At 46.2% G+C, this 18,609-nt stretch overlaps 1 protein-coding gene and 1 long non-coding RNA gene across 3 annotated transcripts in view; one reads left to right on the plus strand and one right to left on the minus strand.

Annotated features, from left to right (window-relative positions):
* Positions 1–1,535: 1,535 nt before the first annotated feature.
* LOC135918450 (uncharacterized) overlaps positions 1,536–18,609 on the plus strand; it is a 36,959-nt gene continuing 19,885 nt past the window's right edge. Inside the window, exons 1-2 of the long non-coding RNA XR_010569654.2 lie at positions 1,536–2,699; positions 14,157–14,265. This is a non-coding gene — a long non-coding RNA (uncharacterized lncRNA). The remainder of the gene's footprint in view (positions 2,700–14,156; positions 14,266–18,609) is intronic.
* LOC135918449 (forkhead box protein L3-like) overlaps positions 17,811–18,609 on the minus strand; it is a 46,456-nt gene continuing 45,657 nt past the window's right edge. For both annotated transcript variants that reach the window (XM_065452089.2, XM_065452088.2), the window contains one exon: positions 17,811–18,391. In XM_065452089.2, coding sequence (XP_065308161.1) covers positions 18,017–18,391 — 375 coding nt within the window. In that variant the 3' untranslated portion in view covers positions 17,811–18,016. The remainder of the gene's footprint in view (positions 18,392–18,609) is intronic.

Below are 18,609 nucleotides of genomic sequence, written 5' to 3' on the forward strand. Positions count from 1 at the left end.
GAATAGTCTAGAGGAATTTGACATCCCAGAAGTAATGCCGAAAGAAGTAAAGAAAGCCTTGGGAGCTACGCAAAGAGGGAAGGCTGCTGGGGAGGATCAGGTAACATCAGATTGGCTGAAGGATGGTTGGCCGATTGTTCTAGAAGAACTGGCCACCCTGTATACGCAATGCCTCATGACTTTGAGCCTACTGGAATCTTGGAAGAACGCTTACATTATCTTAATCCATAATAAAGGAGATGCCAAACATTTGAAAAATTATAGACCGATCAGCTTACTATCCGTTGCCTACAAAGTATTTACTAAGGTAATCGCAAATAGAATCAGGCGCAGCTTAAACTTCTATCAACCAAACGACCAGGCAGGATTCCGTAAAGGCTACTCAACAATAGACCCTATTCACACTATCAATCAAGTGATAGATAAATGGGTGGAATATAACCAACCCTAACATATAGCTTTCATTGATTACGAGAAATCGTTTGATTCAGTCGAAACCTCAGCCGTCATGGAGGCATTATGGAATCAGGGTGTAGACGAGCCGTATGTAAAAATATTGAAAGATATCTATAGCGGCTCCACAGCCACCATAGTCCTCCATAAGAAAGCAACAAAATCCCAAGAAAGAAAGGCGTCAGGCCGGGAGATACGATCTATCCAATGTTATTCACAGCCTGATTATAGGAGGTATTCAGAGACCTGGATTGGGAAGAATTGGGGATCAGAGTTAAAGGAGAATACCTTAGTAATTTGCGATTCGCTGATGATTTTGCCTTCTTTAGTAACTCAGCGGACCAGTTGCAATGCATGCTCACTGACCTGGAGAGGCAAAGCAGAAGGGTGGGTCTAAAAATTAATCTGCAGAAAAACAAAGTAATGTTGAACAGTCTCGGAAAAGAATGGCAGTTTACGATAGGTAGCGAGGCGCTGGAAGTGGTAAGGGAATACATCTACTTAGGGTAGGTAGCGTCCGCGGATCCCGCTCATGAGACTGAAATAATCAGAAGAGTATGAATAGGCTGGGGTTCGTTTCTCAGGCATTCTCAAATCGTGAACAGCAGGTTGCCACTATCCCTCAAAAAGAAAGTGTATAACAGCTGTGTGTTACCAGTACTCACATATGGGGCAGAAACCTGGAGGCTTACGAAAAGGGTTCTGCTGAAATTGAGGACGACGCAACGAGCTATGGAAAGAAGAATGTTGGGTGTAACGTTATGGAATAAGAAAAGAGCAGATTGGGTGAGGCAACAAACGCGGGTAAATTACATCTTAGTTGAAATCGAGCACAATAAATGGGCACGGGCAGGACATGTAATGAGGAGGGAAGATAACCGATGGTCATTAAGGATTACGGACTGGATTCTAAGGGAAGGGAAGCATAGCAGGGGGTGGCAGAAAGTTAGGTGGGCGGATGGGATGAAGAAGTTTGCAGAGACGACATGGCCGCAATTAGTGCATGAGCGGGGTAGTTGAAGTGTGGGAGAGGCCTTTGCCCTGCAGTGGGCGTAACCAGGCTGATGATGATGATTATTATTCTGAAGCTAGTGCCAAGTTTCTTGGAACTCGGTTGCCAAAGAGCATTCTCTTTGCAGATCCGCCATATATCTCTGATATTGCAAACTGGAGTACTCGTTCCTATGTCCGACGTAGCTTTAGACAGTTCGTTCGATACCTTACTATGTATAAGATTTAGTACCTTTAGACAAATCGTGTGATAACTCACTTTTTAAAACAGTTAGAAATACAACGCGGATAACGTAACAATACTGCTTTTTTGACGGACTAATATGGTTAGTTCGCTCCACTGCCTTCCAGTAATCTAACGAAATTCGTAGCATAGGCTTTCTTGATTCTGTGTTCTGGAAGAATAATTGCTTTGGGTATAGCGAAGCACTTTCCGTTGATACACCACACTCAAAGTCGTAGTGTGACGACGTTATGATGCTGAGTTGTTTGAAAAACTTAGCCAACCTTATATATAATATGTTCCTCAATCCCCTCAGAAGGTATTCGCAGAACTAAAATTGTTCGGTAATCGCTAAACGTATATTTACCTGCACATTTGTATAACACTGAGTCTAAACACACAAAAATCTGTCAGAAATAACGATGCAGTTCACAACATAAGTAAAACATATTCAAATTATCACAAATTTGCTATGTATCATGATCTATACAGCCTGATGGACGTGGCACGCTGGGTGTGGTTTTTTTAGACCATGAAGAATTTATTTAGAATCGCCTGACACAAATAGCTTATTTGCAGTCAATACCCTGGGTTACTTAAAGAGGCTGACATGATTTGCAAAAGAAATTGGCAAGGTGACCGCAACGCCGCAACCATGCTTAGACGACTTCTGCTCTTTGTGCGATTTCTCTTCGGGTTCCTTGCTACTGTGGGACCCCCTCCTGCCGTCCAGGATGCGCTGTCGATTGCGGAACAACGGATACAGCATTCATCTTGCCGGTGGCTGGCCTGCCCTGTCTTCTTTGGTGAAGAAAGCCTTGCCCTGAGCCCCGCCGATTTCAACTTATCTCCGTTCGACTACTTAGTCACGGACTGTCCAATCCTACTGGAATCCAGCGGTGTGACGTCAGTACCTGCGACTATAAGAGCAGCACCGCTGGCCGCTTTCTTCAGTGGGCAAGGTAACAGCAACGCCGCAACCCTGCTTAGACGACTTTCGCTCTTTGTGCAGGTATGTCACTTTTATAATACTTACTGCATTCGATCTGACGACCCCTTTTTATTGCTGCTGCCTTGCCCATGATGCTGCAGTTCGTGTTTTGCCTATATTTCGAAAGAGCTTGTGCATCTTGTTAGTCGCCTTTTGTTGAGTGGTGATGTTGAGACGAACCCGGGGCCTCCTAGAAGGAACCCTCAAGCCAACACGGAGCTAAACTCGCAGTCTGGAAGCACCCCTACCTTCGATAGGTCACCAGCAGCGGTTGCTGACACTCACAACGTTGGTGATATGTTTGCTTAGCTCCCCGCTGGCCAGAACCGAATTGCCCAAGATATTGCTAATCTTAAAGCTTCCGTTGACTTCCGTTCCAAGGCCTTTGAAAGCCGTCTAGCTACACTTGAATCTTCATTCTCGGCCTCTGGCGCTTTGCCTGATGACGTGCAAAAAAAAATTCTGGCATTAACAGCCACAGTGAACAGGCTTGCCACGCAGAATGGTGAATCGGAAGCATGTCGCAGTCAAAACAACTTCAAAGCTGTTTCTTCACTTCTTGAGAACTTAGAAAATCGCATGACCACAGTGGGTAACGCCCTTGCGGTCAATGACCTGTGCACCAAACTACAAGCAGAGTTGGCGTCGCTTTCGACAACTGTGACATGGCTACTTTCCAAGAATGATGAACTAGAAAACAGGTCCCGTCGCAACAATATATATCTACACGTTCTTGATGAACCAACTGGCGAAACTCACGAAACATGATTAGCTAATGTTTCACGGCTATTTTCTGAGACACTGCTGATGCAGTGTCCGTCCATTGAACAATGTCACCGGATTGGTCGGCCTCGGGAAGGCCACCGGCGCCCGTTAATAATGAAGATCTTAAGTGTCCAGGAAGAGCTTCTGATCTTCAAAAATGCCCCTAAACTTGTAAATTCCGATCTGCGGTTCACCGATGACCTGTCTTCAAATGTGAGATCTGTTCGCAAAAAACTCTGGGATGCCTCCGGTTCATTTCGCGACAAAGGTGTTGTTGTAAAAATGTGCTAAGATCATGTCTTTATTAACAAGATTCGCTATTACTGGGATCACGCGTCTAACTCAATGGTGAAATCTTCCAGTAATTCTTTTCGCTCCTCATCTGTGCCTTTTGTTAACAACTGTGCCGATACCAGCAGCTATACTATATCGCCACCATCGCATCTTTGACCAGCTTCCACATCACTTGATTGCCTTCGTTTACTCAATCTTAATGCACGAAGTATCGCCTATAAATTTCCTGCCGTCTTATCTCTTATTCACTCGCACTGTCCTCACGTTGTTGCTATCACGGAAACGTGGCTACACAATGGGATTTTTGACTCGGAATTCACTCCATCGGACTATATCGCAACTCGGACGGACACACAGAACAGCAAAGGGGGTGGCGTCGCCCTTTTGCTGCGGTCTGATCTTAGATTTTCCGTTCTTCCAGCTCCTTTAGGTAAGGAGTCAGCCTGGCGCAAACTTTACTTGGAAAAAAATTCATTTTGTAATCGGCGCTTTCTATCGCCCCCCGGGAACAACGGTGGACTCGCTTCAAGCAATCGAAACGTTAGTGCACATGCACAACCTAGGCCCTTCCAACTTTATCTGTCTGGGTGATTTCAACGCACCCGGCATTCATTGGCCCTATCTATCGACGTGCGGTCATGATGGCACTTTCGATAAAGAACTTCTAAATTTTAGCCTGAATTTCGGGCTTACTCGTATCGTTTGCGAGCCTACCAGGCAGAATGTTCTTTTGGATTTGGTCTTCCTTAGCTCGAACCTCGCAGCGAATGATTACACTTATGAAGTGGTACAAGGCATTTCTGATCGTAAAGCTGTTTTTGTTTTCCTTCCATGCATTGTTCCTAAAGCATCCTTCGTCCTTGCTACATTTCTCGACTTCAATCACGCTGACGACACCTCTATTCTAGATGCCTTCGACACCTTTGAAACACTCAGTATAACAAGTGACGTCAATGTTCTCGTGACACATTTTGAAAATATTGTCTTGTCATGTATTGAACACTTCATTCTCCTAAAAACAAAAATAAAAAATACTAAAATCCCTTGGATGAACAGGGATATACTACATCTTTCACGTCGTGTTCGCAGGCTTAGGCAATTGAAGGACTCCCATAACCCCATACACACTGCTAGGGTTGCTAAGGCGAAGAAGGACCTTTGTACAAAAACCAAATCAGCTAAAGATTCCTTTTATAGCGTGTAGCTACCGCTTCTGTTGACAAGTAACCCGCATAAGTTCTGGGGATCCATTTTCCTCGTGACAGCTCTTGTACATCATTATGTGGGCACAATGAAATGACTAGTGATTCATTATTAATCTCCAACGCCTTCAACGCATACTTTAAGTCCGTTTTTACTTGCGATAATCATATTGTTCCTCCTTTTCGAAACATTGATGCAACTTGCCCCATTAATGATATTTTAAGTAGCGCAGATGGCGTCTTAAACCTCATACTAAATCCTGATACAAAGAAAAGTGTAGGGCCTGATGGAATCCCGAATTTGTTTCTTGTTCGGTATGCCTTATAGACTTCACGATACCTTACTCTTATCTTCAATAAATCACTAACTTCCGGCATAGTACCTTCATCATGGAAGACGGCTAAGGTGCTTCGTTACACAAGTCAGGAATTAAGCAGCATCTTTCTAACTACCGGCCAATATCTTTAACACCATATTCATGCAAAATACTAGAGCATATAATATACAAGCACGTTATGGAATGCCTTGAATCCAATAACATTCGCTCTAATCGACAGTATGGATTCAGACGCGGTTTTAGCACCATAACACAACTTGTCGAGTTCACGCATGACATAGCTTCTAGGCTAGATAAGGGATTTCAAATTGGCGCTATATTCATACATTTTTTCAAAGCTTTCGATACCGTACTTCACTTAAAACTACTGTCCAAACTAAATACCATTCTTAACAACCTTCAATTAGTGAACTGGATAGTTTTTTGTCTCACCGCTCTTAATTCGTACGCTTTAACTCGATCAATTCCTCGGTGGTGGATGTGTCATCAGGCTTCCCTCAAGGATCGGTACTCGGTCCTCTACTTTTCTTACTATATACTAATGATTTACCACGCAAGATATCTAAAATCCGAATGTATGCAGATGACTGCGTATTGTATGACATCATTTCGTCTCCCTTTGAGCATGTTCGCCTTACTGAATCATTCGTCAGATTTTCCAAATGGTGTGAAACATGGCAAATGAATATCAAATTCCGTAAGGCTGTCGTGATGTCCTTCTCTGATAAAGCTAGCCCGTTCCTTTTCACCTACGACTTTATTGATAATTTCATTCAACGCATTTCTGAATATAAATGTCTTGGTCTCACGTTCACCACTAACATGCCCTGGTCAAAGCATATTGATTCCATTACGACTTAAGCTCTACAAAAACTCGGTTATTTATGTCGTACTCTGTCTAATTCTCCGCGCCACACTAAATTACTGTTATATAAAACTATTGTTCGCCCTATACTTGAGTATGGTAGCATCGTTTGGAATCCCTACAAGCAGTACGAAATAGACAGAGTTGAGGCCATCCAAAGGAAAGCCATTAGGTTTGTCTACCGACGTTATGACCACCAGTTCTCGCCATCGTCAGTCATGTCTGCATTCAACCTAACATCTCTCGCCGAACAGCGACACGTTAACTCCTTAAAATTTTTTCTTGCCATTATTCATTCATCTTGTCGCCTCTCCAGTGAGTGAGTGAAGAAACTTTGTTATGGATGCCTGCAGAGCGGTCAGCCTTCCCCTATCAGGGAGGCGTCACCGGGACCCGGCCGTGACGTCTTCGCGGCGTGTGGCGCCTCTACTTTGGCCGCGGCTGCACTACTTCCTTTGGTGGACCACGCCTGCCCCTCTTTTGGGGTGGCAGCCTCCCTCCGGTTTCGCTCGATCGTAGTCTTGCGAGGGCCGCCGAGACCTGCTGGATGGCCTGGGCTTGGACATCCTGATCATAGCACCTTGTTGCAGCCTCGAGCCGCGGCGCGATCGTTACTGTCGTTGCAGCTTCGTGCGGATTTTTAGCACAGTCCCAAAGGATGTGAGCTGCAGTGGCTCTTTCCTTTTGGCACACGCAACACAGGTCGCTTATATAAACACATGGACACACGTGCCTCATCAGCACCGGGTTGAATAACGACCCCGTTAGAAGTTGTCGATATAGAACCCCTTCCTTACGGGTCAATCCCGGATGAGGTGGTGGCATAGTCATTCGCTCTAGTCTGTACCACTTCACAATCTCGTTGTAGGAAGTCATTTTGTCTTTTGCTTCCCACCACCACGACGGGTCGACCGCAGTAGCAGCGGCATGGTTGTTTAGTCCTCGCGCCGCCGCGATCGCCGTCTCGTTGTGGTTAGCGTTGCCGCGATCCGACACATCACTGCCCATGTGGGCCGGGAACCACTTTATCACGACACACCGACTTTCACTCGCGAGATCGACCGCACGCAACACACGTGCGGCTTCACTACACACACTTGTTCTGGCGTAATTTCGCACTGCCGTCCTAGAATCACAGAGCACAGTCGTGCACTCGGGGTCGGCAATGGCCAGGGCAATGGCCACCTCCTCGGCTGGATGCGCCCCTCGAGTCCGCACACTCGCCGCTGTTCTCCTTGCGCCTGTCGATGCCCCGACGACTGCAGCGGCGAATGCCTTTCTGTCATGTGGATACACTGCCGCGTCCACAAATACGGCACCCCTGTCTTTGGCGGGGAGATCGATGAGCGCCTTGGCCCTCGCCACCCGCCGCTCTTTGTGGAACTCAGGGTTCATGTTTCTTGGTACCGGACATACCCGTAGCCGTCTGCTAATTGCGTCCGGTACAGGCACTTCTGTATCTTCGGGTCCCCTTTCCTTTGGCCCCAGGCCTAGGTCACGCAGCACTTGTCTGCCCGTTCTTGTTTCCGATAGCCGCGCGAGCTGAGCGGTCCTCTGCGCCTCGGTGATTTCCTCCAGGGTGTTATGCACTCCCAGGGCCAGGAACTTGTCGGTGCTTGTGCAGTCGAGAAGTCCGAGTGCAGCCTTGTATGCTTTGCGTATGAGCGCATCAATCTTATTTCCCTCGCACTGCCTCCAGTTGTGGAAAGCAGCAACGTATGTAATGTGGCTTATAGCGAAGGATTCCACTAGCCGGGTGAGGCATTCTTCCTTCATGCCTGCTGTTCTGTGTAACACCCTCTTGATGAGGCGGATGGCCGTAGTGACTTTGGCCGCTAGACGGCTGACCGTCTCAACGTTGACTCGTTTGCGCTCAATCAGAATCCCCAGCACTCGTATCTTCTCGACAACCAGGATCGTGTGACCGCCGCTCGTGTTGATCTTTATTGTCTCTTGCTCTCTCGCAGGTTCGTTGCCTTTCGTCTTCCTAGTTGCTCTTTTCAGAGGAATCACCAACAGCTCAGACTTGGGGAGCAGACGAGCCCAGACCCGTTCAGCTGCTCCTCGATAGCGTCAACCGCCTCTTGCAATGTACTTTCGATGTGTCCGTCACTTCCTCCTGGGACGCAGAGCGTTATGTCGTCGGCATAGATGGTGTGTCGGACCCGCGCGACTTGCGAGAGGCGCTCAGCCACCCCTATGATTACAAGGTTGAAAAGTAATGGCGAGATGACCGAGCCCTGGGGGGTCCCGACACTGCCGAGCTTCTTCTTTTGGAGCCGCAGGTCGCCGGCGATGATTTCGCTAGTCCGCTCTGTCAAAAATGCCTATGTTCTCTTGCCCATGTTTAGCCGTGGCACCTGGGCCAGGATCGCAGAGTGTCTCACTTTGTCAAAAGCGCTCTGCAGGTCCAAACCCAAGATGGCTCGCTTGTCCTTCGTGTTGGTAGTGTCATCGAGGATTTCATTTTTCAGTTGTATCATGGCGTCCTGAGTTCCGAGCTTGTTTCGGAACCCGATGAGGGTGTTTGGGTAGAGCCCCGAAGAATCTTCTAGGTAACTCTGCCACCTATTCATGAGTACTGGCTCCAACGCTTTGCCCACACAGGACGTAAGCGAGATCGGCCGGAGGTTCTCAATGTTGGGTGGCTTGCCCGGCTTGGGAATAAAGATTTGTCTTGGCTGCTTTCCACTGCCAGGGTAGTGACCCGGCTCGCCAACAAGTGTTGAAGTATGCCGTGAGGTTTTCGATGGCCGTATCGTTAAGATTTTTTAGCGCTCTGTTCGTAACGCGGTCGGGACCAGCGGCGGAGTTACTGTTGAGATTATGCAGGGCAACCCTTACTTCCCATACTTCAATGTCTCGATCGAGCCACTCCTTTGCTTCGCCTAGGTAGTCCGGGTGCGTTTCTGCGGGAGTGACCGGCAGGTACTTGTCGTCGAGGCATTTCTTCACTTCGTCTTCCCCGTGCTCGGTCAGCGCCCTCTGGATGATCTTGGCCAGGTTGTGGTGCTGGAGAGACTTGGTCGTGGTCGCATCCAAAAGATGCCTCAGCATACTCCACGTCTTGCCGCAGTGCATCTGGCCGTCCGCTGCGTTACAAACCTCATTCCATTGCTGAGTGCATTGCACTCTGCTGTGGGACTCGATATCGCGGTTGAGTTCGGCGACCTCCTCGCGTAGCTTTTTGTTTGTCCGCTGCGTCTTTCACCTTGACAGGATGGACTGCTTGGCTGCGATGAGGTGGGCCAGGCGGCTGTCGACCCTGTGTAAACGCTTGTCCGTCTCGACTTCCTTGGTGGCCTTTTCTACCTCGTTTACAATCTCGCTGGACCACTACTCAATGTCTGCCATTTCGGTCTGCTCCTCAGGTAACAATCCTCGAAACGCGTCCCAATCAGTAAATCTGTGTTTCCGAAAGCTTCTGCCGACTTCGTCGTTACCACCGAGCGGGACAGTGACCTCCACAATGTAATGGTCACTGCCCAATTCGTGGCCCGTGCTCCGCCATTGAAATTACGCCATACCGCAGCCGTTACCACTAACGAAAGTGAGGTCGGGCGTTGTGTCTCGGGTGACCGAGTTGCCGATTCTTGTGGTGTATGCTGGGTCTGTGATTAGATTTAGTCCCAAGTCGGTAGCATCTTGCGTTAAGTCCCCGCCCTTTGCCAATGTTTTGGGGTAACCCCAGGCTTGATTCGGCGCGTTAAAGTCCCCGCAGATTACCAGCCTGCCGTCCGGCCCCGCGACGTTGCATGCTTTGTGTAACAGTGCTTTGAATTTCTGCTTTCCGTGTGACGGGCTGCTGTACACGTTTATCAGAAAAGTGCTTTCCTTCTGCTTTTTCCCGGTAACCGCCTCTACCATCGTGTGCTCGATTGTGCTTTTGTTCAACAACGCGTGCTCGACGTACGTGATGCCTTTCCTCACCAAGGTGCAAGCTCCCCTGCCGTTACTGCCGTCCGCCGCCCGGAGGCTTGGCGGGCTGCCGTGGGACCGGTAACCTGAGAGCTTGACTTCCTCAATAAGGGTCTCTTGCAACATGATGATATCTGGCTTTCTTGATACTTATTTTAAGTGTTGCTGAATTGCAGCCTTTTTCCCAGCAAAATCATTGCAATTCCAATGCCAGACCAGGAGGCCTTTCACTGCTGTTGTGGTTGCAGTGGTTGATGTCCTATCCATGTTTGCTGAAAGTTAGCCATTTGCGTCGCCAAATTCTGTACTGTCGTATTTAATTTCTGGCACCTCTGTTCAATTGCTATGAAACGGTCGGTGATTGTCTTGGCGAATGTCGTAAGAATATGCTCTTCAAAGTGAATATATCACCTTCAGAGGTGAAGATATCACCTTTGCAAAAATATCTTCAAGTAGGAAACATCACGCGCTTAACATTACACCATTTTTTGCACGCACTAATACTTTTAACCATAGCTTTTTCCCTAAAACAATTGAAACATGGAATTCGCTACCAGGAACCAACCGTTGTCTCCAATTAAATGAATTCTTGTCTGTGCTCCCTTATAATTGCACTTAAACTATCTTGTTTGTTGCCTATTGTATTTCTTTCTTGTATTATAGTGTATTATCCACTCCTGCTATTGCCCCACTAGGGGCTGCAGTATGTATAAATAAATAAATAATTAAATAAATTGAAATGCATAGTCCAATTACCAAAATTCGCTTGTCAACTTCTTAATTATTAACTTTACGGCACCTATTGCAATGCACGAATTGCAACCCGGGTAATTTATTAATCTTGCTAATAAATCCAATGTGCACTTACATTTTTCGTGCGAGTAATGTCTGCTGCTTCGAGTAATCCAGCTCAAAGTGTATCATTCCGCTGTCGGCCATCTGCAATTTTTAAAGGTTCTGTACCTCAAATGCAGGGTGTTTCACCTAACTTGAACCAAACATTAAAAATATGCATATGCCACATAACTGGACCGAGCCAAGATAATGTTCTTTGCCGCCCTTGGAAGATAATCAGATTACGTTTCAGGATTCCGCCTAATTAGATAATTAGTCATAACTATTGAATGAACTTTTCAATTATTGTATCTGTATTGAAAGGGTCAATGAAAAAATTACAGAGCAGCATAAGAAACTCCCAATACAGCTTTCTGTTTCTTAATACATGCCACGCAGCAGTGGTTTCCTGAGCGTGAAAGAAGCCCGCAAATACACGCAAAATACCTAGTAGGGCTAATCGCGCTGCAATTTTGCTCGCATTCGTGGGCTTATTTCCCGCTCGGAAAGACACATTTATGTGGCACGTATTGAGCAACAGAAAGCTATATCGGGATTTTCTTATGGTGCTCTGAAATTTTTTTTCGACATTTAACACAAATTGATTAGTACAGCGTATTTAGAGGAGGTATTCAGAGACCTCGATTGGGAAGAATCGGGTATGAAGGTTAATGTAGAATCCCCTAGTAACTTGCGATTCGCTAATGATATTGCCTTGTTCATTAGCAGGGGATCAGGGGATCGATTGCAATGCATGCTCACTGACCTGGACAGACAAAGCAGAAGAGTGGGTCTAGAAATTAGTCTGCATAAAACTAAAGTAATGTTTAACAGTCTCGGAAGAGAGCAGCAATTTACAATGTGTAGCGAGGCACTGGAAGTGGTAAGGGGATACATCTACTTAGGGCAGGAAGTTACGGCGGATCCGGATCATGAGACGGAAATAATCAGAAGAATAAGAATGGGCTGGGGTGTGTTTGGCAGGCATTCTCAGATCATGAACAGCAGGTTGCCATTATCCCTCAAGAGAAAAGTGTATAACAGCATTGTTTTACCAGTGCTCACGTACGGGACAGAAACCTGGAGGCTTACGAAAAGGGTTCTACTTGAATTGAGGACGAGGCAACGAGCTATGGAAAGAAGAATGATGGGTGTAACGTTAAGGGATAAGAAAAGAGCAGATTGGGTGAGGGAACAAATGCGAGTTAATGACATCTTAGTTGAAACCAAGAAAACGAAATGGGCATGGGCAGGACATGTAATGAGGACGGAAGTTAACCGATGGTCATTAAGGGTTACGGACTGGATTCCCAGGGAAGGGAAGCGTAGCAGGGGGCGGCAGAAAGTTAGGTGGGCGGATGAGATTAAGAAGTTTGCAGGGAAGACATGGCCACAATTAGTACCTGACCGGAGTTGTTGGATAAGTATGGGAGAGGCATTTGCCCTGAAGTGGGCGCAACCATGCTGATGATGATGATTAGTACAGACGCCATCTTTATTGATTTTTCTAAAGCTTTCAAGTGGGTACCTCACAGTCGACTAAAATTGAAAGTTAGAAACCTACAGCTTCACTAAAACACGACGTGATTTATTGAGGAGTTCCTAACGAACAGATTTCTAGTCATCAGTCTAAAGAACTGCTTTTCTAACCGCACTCACGTCAGCTAGGGAGTTCCTTAAGGATGAGTGCTTGGTCCAATGCTATCTTTATTATACACCAATGACATCACAACTATTATTACTTCACAAATACATCTGTTCGCAGATGACTGCGTCTTGCATAATGAAATAAGCTGCCCTGGCGACATCTCTGGGCTGCAGTCTGATTTAACAAAACAAACTGAGTGGTGTGGCACATGGCAGATGGAAATTAAAATAGCCAAAATAAATACGCAAAATTTGGGTCGATAACTCGACATACCTCTGAGCAGTATACAATGCGCGGTATAACTGTTGACTCAGTATCTTCAGTCAAGTTCTTGGGTGTCTTTTTTACCTCCAATTTAAGCTGGAACATCACATTGAACACATCACCACAAAGGCATACAAAAGCTTGGTTACCTAAAACGGCATTTACACCTTGCGAACACAGACACCAGATTTCGCACATACAGTTCTCTTATCAGGCCCTCTTTAGAATATGCGTTCGTTATTTGGCACCCCCAGCACTATAATATCACGAAGCTGCTCGAATCATTTTAAAATAAAGCTGCGTGGTTCATTTTAACTCCATGCTCTTGATATCAAAGGGTGTCCGCCTGAAAGAAATTACTTATTCTCCCCTCACTTGACATGCGCAGGGAATTATCACGGTTGTCCTTTTTCCATAACCTTTACCACAGCAAAACTGCATTCGCTCGAGCCCATATTCTTCCCGCTCCCCACATCTCGACCCGCACTGACCATGTTCATAAAGTAAAACCTAAATTTGCCAGGACTAACGCTTATCAAAATTCGCACCTAGTTTTATCTATTGCCGAATGGAACTCACTACCTTCAGACGTTGTCTCGCTTACGGAATCATCATCTTTTCATGCGGCACTGCTAACCTTTTTAGAGTCTACTAACTTGTCTGAATCCACATTTGCTTAAATATTTACTTAAATAATGTTTTCTTGTGCTTGGCACTGTATAAAATTCCTTCCGTTTCATCTGACATGAACCTGTGTAAGTTGTTTACCTAAATCATCATTCGATTGTATCCTTAAACTCGTGTTCTGATGGGTACTGGTTGTCTACATGGCATTTTAGATTCTTATGCGTTTTTCACGCTACCAGATATTGTATAAACTCCGTTTGTCTTTTCTTTCCCTTTTTTTATTTTGTTTGTTTCTGCTCGATGTTTCGATCATTTTTTATGTTTCCGAATGCCTTCATATATGTGCATTGAACACATTCCACTTACGCTTGAACTTTTTCATCCCCCCCCCCCCTATGTAATGCCCTAACAGGCCCTTAGCGTACTCAATAAATAAGTAAATACATAAGTAAATGAGAAGTTTATTAACAAACAAAAGTAATTATTAATTTGACGGAATGCAAAAACCAATCTCAGTATCTCCAAACCACGGAAAACGACATTATCTTGGCTCGGTCCGGCTAAGTGGCATTTGCATATTTTCAAAATTGTGCTCAAGTTACGTGATAGACGCTGTACAGAGAATAACTAAAATGCTTCAACGCTTAGGCATGTATAGTGATGCATAAGAAGCAATGTTTGCAAAGTAATGCATATGCATCGTTCTTGTCTTTTTTCTTACAGACAAGGCCAACATATGTGCGGACAATTCTTCCCATCACAGATGGCACTCGCGAAAGGATGTACGTGCAGCATGAGAGACTAATTGGAAGACGCATGGTGTCTACTTCAGGTTGTTTACGCTGTTTTTCAGACCACTCTGTAGTCGAGCATTCATCATCATCATCATCATCAGCCTGGTTCCGCCCACTGCAGGGCAAAGGCCTCTCCCATATTTCTCCAACAACCCTGGTCATGTACTAATTGTGGCCACGCCGTCCCTGCAAACTTCTTAATCTCACCCGCCCACCTAACTTTCTGCCGCCCCCTGCTACGCTTCCCTTCCCTTGGGATCCAGTCCGTAACCCTTAATGACCATCGGTTATCTTCCCTCCTCATTAGATGTCCTGCCCATGCCCATTTCTTTTTCTTGATTTCAACCAAGATGTCAATAACTCTCGTTTGTTCCCTCACCCAATCTGCTCTTTTCTTATCCCTTAACGTTACACCTATCATTATTCCTTCCATAGCTCATTGCGTTGTCCTTAATTTGAGTAAACTCTTTTCGTAAGCCTCCAGGTTTCTGGCCCGTAGGTGAGTACTGGTAAGACGCAGCTATTATATACTTTTCTCTTGAGGGATAATGGTAACCTGCTGTTCATGATCTGACAATGCCTGCCAAACGCACCCCAGCCCATTCTCATCCTCCTGATTATTTCCGTCTCATGATCCGGATCCGCCGTCACTACCTGCCCAAAGTAGGTGTATTCCCTTACGACTTCCAGCACCTCGCTGCCTATTGTGAATTGCTGTTCTCTTCCGAGACTGTTAAACATTACTTTAGTTTTCTGCAGATTAATTTTTAGACCCACTCTTCTGCTTTGCCTCTCCAGGTCAGTGAGCATGCATTGCAATCGATCCCCTGATCCCCTGCTAATGAACAAGGCAATATCATTAGCGAATCGCAAGTTACTAAGGGATTCTACATTAACCTTCATACCCGATTCTTCCCAATCGAGGTCTCTGAATACCTCCTGTAAACATGCTGTGAATAGCATTGGAGAGATCGTATCTCCCTGCCTGACACCTTTCTTTATTGGGATTTTGTTGCTTGCTTTATGGAGGACTACGGTGGCTTTGGAGCCGCTATAGATATCTTTCAGTATTTTTACATACGGCTCGTCTACACCCTGATTCAGTAATGCCTCCATGACTGCTGAGGTTTCGACAGAATCAAACGCTTTCTCGTAATCAATGAAAGCTATATATAAGGGTTGGTTATATTCCACAGATTTCTCTATCACCTGATTGATAGTGTGAATATGATCTATTGTTGAGTAGCCTTTACGGAATCCTGCCTGGTCTTTTGCTTGACAGAAGTCTAAGGTGTTCCTGATTCTATTGGCGATTACCTTAGTAAATTGTTTGTAGGCAACGTACAGTAAGCTGATCGGTCTATTATTTTTCAAGTCTTTGCCGTCTCCTTTCTTATGAATTAGGATTACGTTAGCGTTCTTCCAAGATTCCGGTACGCTCGAGGTCATGAGGCATTGCGTATACAGGGTGGCCAGTTTCTCTAGAACAATCTGTCCACCATCCATCAACAAATCATCTGTTACCTGATCCTCCCCAGCTGCCTTCCCCATTTGCATATCTACCAAGGCTTTCTTTACTTCTTCCGGCGTTACCTTTGGGATTTCGAATTCGTCGAAACTATTTTCCCTTCCATTATCGTCGTGGGTGCCACTGGTACTGTATAAATCTCTATAGAAGTCCTCAGCCAATTGAACTATCTCATCCATATTAGTAATGATATTGCCGGATTTGTCTCTTAACGCATACATCTGATTCTTACCGATTCCTAGTTTCTTCTTCACTGTTTTTAGGCTTCCTCCGTTCGTGAGAGCACGTTCAATTCTATCCATATTATACTTCCTTATGTCAGCTGTCTTACGCTTGTTGATTAATTCCGAAAGTTCTGCCAGTTCTATTTTAGCTGTAGGGTTAGAGGCTTTCATACATTGGCGTGTCTTGATTAGATCTTTCGTCTCCTGCGATAGTTTGCTGGTATCCTGCCTAATGGAGTTACCACCGACTTCCATTGCACACTCCTTAATGATGCCCACAAGATTGTCGTTCATTGTTTCAACACTAAGGTCCTCTTCCTGAGTTAAAGCTGAATACGTGTTCTGTAGCTTGATCTGGAATTCTTCTATTTTCCCTCTTACCGCTAACTCATTAATCGGCTTCTTCTGTACTAGTTTCTTCCGTTCCCTCCTCAGGTCTAGGCTAATTCGAGTTCTTACCATCCTGTGGTGACTGCAGCGCACTTTGCCGAGCACGTCCACATCTTGTATGATGCCAGGGTTAGCGCAGAGTATGATGTCTATTTCATTTCTAGTCTCTCCGTTCGGGCTCCTCCACGTCCACTTTCGGCTATCCCGCTTGCGGAAGAAGGTATTCATGATCCTCATATTATTCTGTTCCGCAAACTCTACTAATAACTCTCCCCTGCTATTCCTAGCGCCTATGCCATATTCCCCCACTGCCTTGTCTCCAGCCTGCTTCTGGCCTACCTTGGCATTAAAGTCGCCCATTAGTATAGTGTATTTGGTTTTCACTCTACCCATCGCCGATTCCACGTCTTCATAAAAGCTTTCGACTTCCTGGTCATCATGACTGGATGTAGGGGCGTAGACTTGTACAATCTTCATTTTGTACCTCTTATTAAGTTTCACAACAAGACCGGCCACCCTCTCGTTAATGCTATAGAATTCCTGTATGTTACCAGCTATATTCTTATTAATCAGGAATCCGACTCCTAGTTCTCTTCTCTCCGCTAAGCCCCTGTAGCACCGGACGTGCCCACTTTTTAGCACTGTATATGCTTCTTTTGGCCTCCTAACTTCACTGAGCCCTATTATATCCCATTTACAGCCCTCTAATTCCTCCAATAGCACTGTTAGACTCGCCTCACTAGATAACGTTCTAGCGTTAAACGTTGCCAGGTTCATATTCCATTGGTGGCCTGTCCGGAGCCAGTGATTCTTCGCACCCTCTGCTGCGTTGCAGGTCTGACCGCCGCCGTGGTCAGTTGCTTTGCAGCTGCTGGGGACTGAGGGCCGGGATTTGATTGTTGTGTTCATATAGGAGGTATATGCAGCGGTGGCGTAGAGGTAGAACACCCGCCTCGCGTGCAAGAGGTCCGTGGCTCGAATCCCGGTGCCTGCAATTTTCCACCGGATTTAAAAAAAATCCGCGTGTTGATAAAATTGCACAAACAGGCCTGGAGTGTGGCCTGATCCCGGTGACCAGAACCGGTAACGCACTCCCTCACCAGAGCAGGATTGGCCACCCTGGTGCAGTACTTGGCCACAACCTCCTATATGAACACAACCTCGAGCGTTGAATGAGATAAATTTAGACGGTTACACGTGGTCTCTCACAATTCTATAACAGATGAATTCCCATGGGGATCGGCGTAAGTACGAGAATTTTGAGCATTTTCAAATGATTTGGTTAAGGGTTTTGTTACCGGGGATATATTGATGCGTCTTGTCTGGCTCAAAATAATGCCTTGTTAGGAAGGAAAAAGAATGTAGTTTACATCTCATATATTCTTAAACATTAGGTCTCTTTATCTCCCCCATCTGCATTTCTCAGGAAGTGAGCAAAGACGAAGTTTGAGTTTTAGTTTATTTTACGGCTATTCTCAATATCAATCACCACAGCAGACATGACCAAAATATTGGCTAAGGTCGGGATAAGTGTACATAGGCGGACCATTGGATCCTCGACTCACGCCGCTGTGTACGAGACGTGAGGGTATTTTACTAATATGCGAAAGTAGTTGAGTCATTTGAGGCCACGAGTCCTGCAACTAGTCAGTAATGTCGTTCGCCGGCACTGGAGGCCCCCTGCTCAGTCCACAGGCCAGTCGCCCTCTGTGCGGCCTCGAAAAAGTACTCTGCGCTCAGCTGCGACTGCGCGACGCCCAGGTCGTGCTGGTGGTGGGGATGCCCGCGGTAGCCGAGGAACGCGTCGGGCTGCGAAGGCCGCACGGGCGCAAAAGCGCCCGGCAGCTGGTGGGGCCCCCTGGCGGCCACCGGCGGCGGCACCCCGGCGAGCAGGGCTGCGGGCCTCGGGCACCGGTTCATGCGCCGGCGCCGGTGGTAGTTGCCGTCCTTGAACATGTCCTTGTACGCAGGGTGCAGGCACCAATAATTGCCTTTGGCTTCCGACGTGTCCTCGCGAGCCACCTAGCATCAAACGAAGCGACACAATATCACTATTTGCCTCAGGTGATGACATGGCGAATAATGCTCAAATTTGCGCTCATCTGATTGGTCTGGCTATGCGACCGCGGCTCTGAACGATGGAAGCAGTGTCTAACAAGGGAAATGACTTCAAAGACACGCTCCTTACATTCACAAGGCTCTACATAGACAAGTGATGAAAAATGTTCTGCAGCCATAAC

Source organism: Dermacentor albipictus, chromosome 2 (assembly GCF_038994185.2).
Source record: "Dermacentor albipictus isolate Rhodes 1998 colony chromosome 2, USDA_Dalb.pri_finalv2, whole genome shotgun sequence".
Lineage (NCBI taxonomy): Eukaryota > Metazoa > Arthropoda > Arachnida > Ixodida > Ixodidae > Dermacentor > Dermacentor albipictus.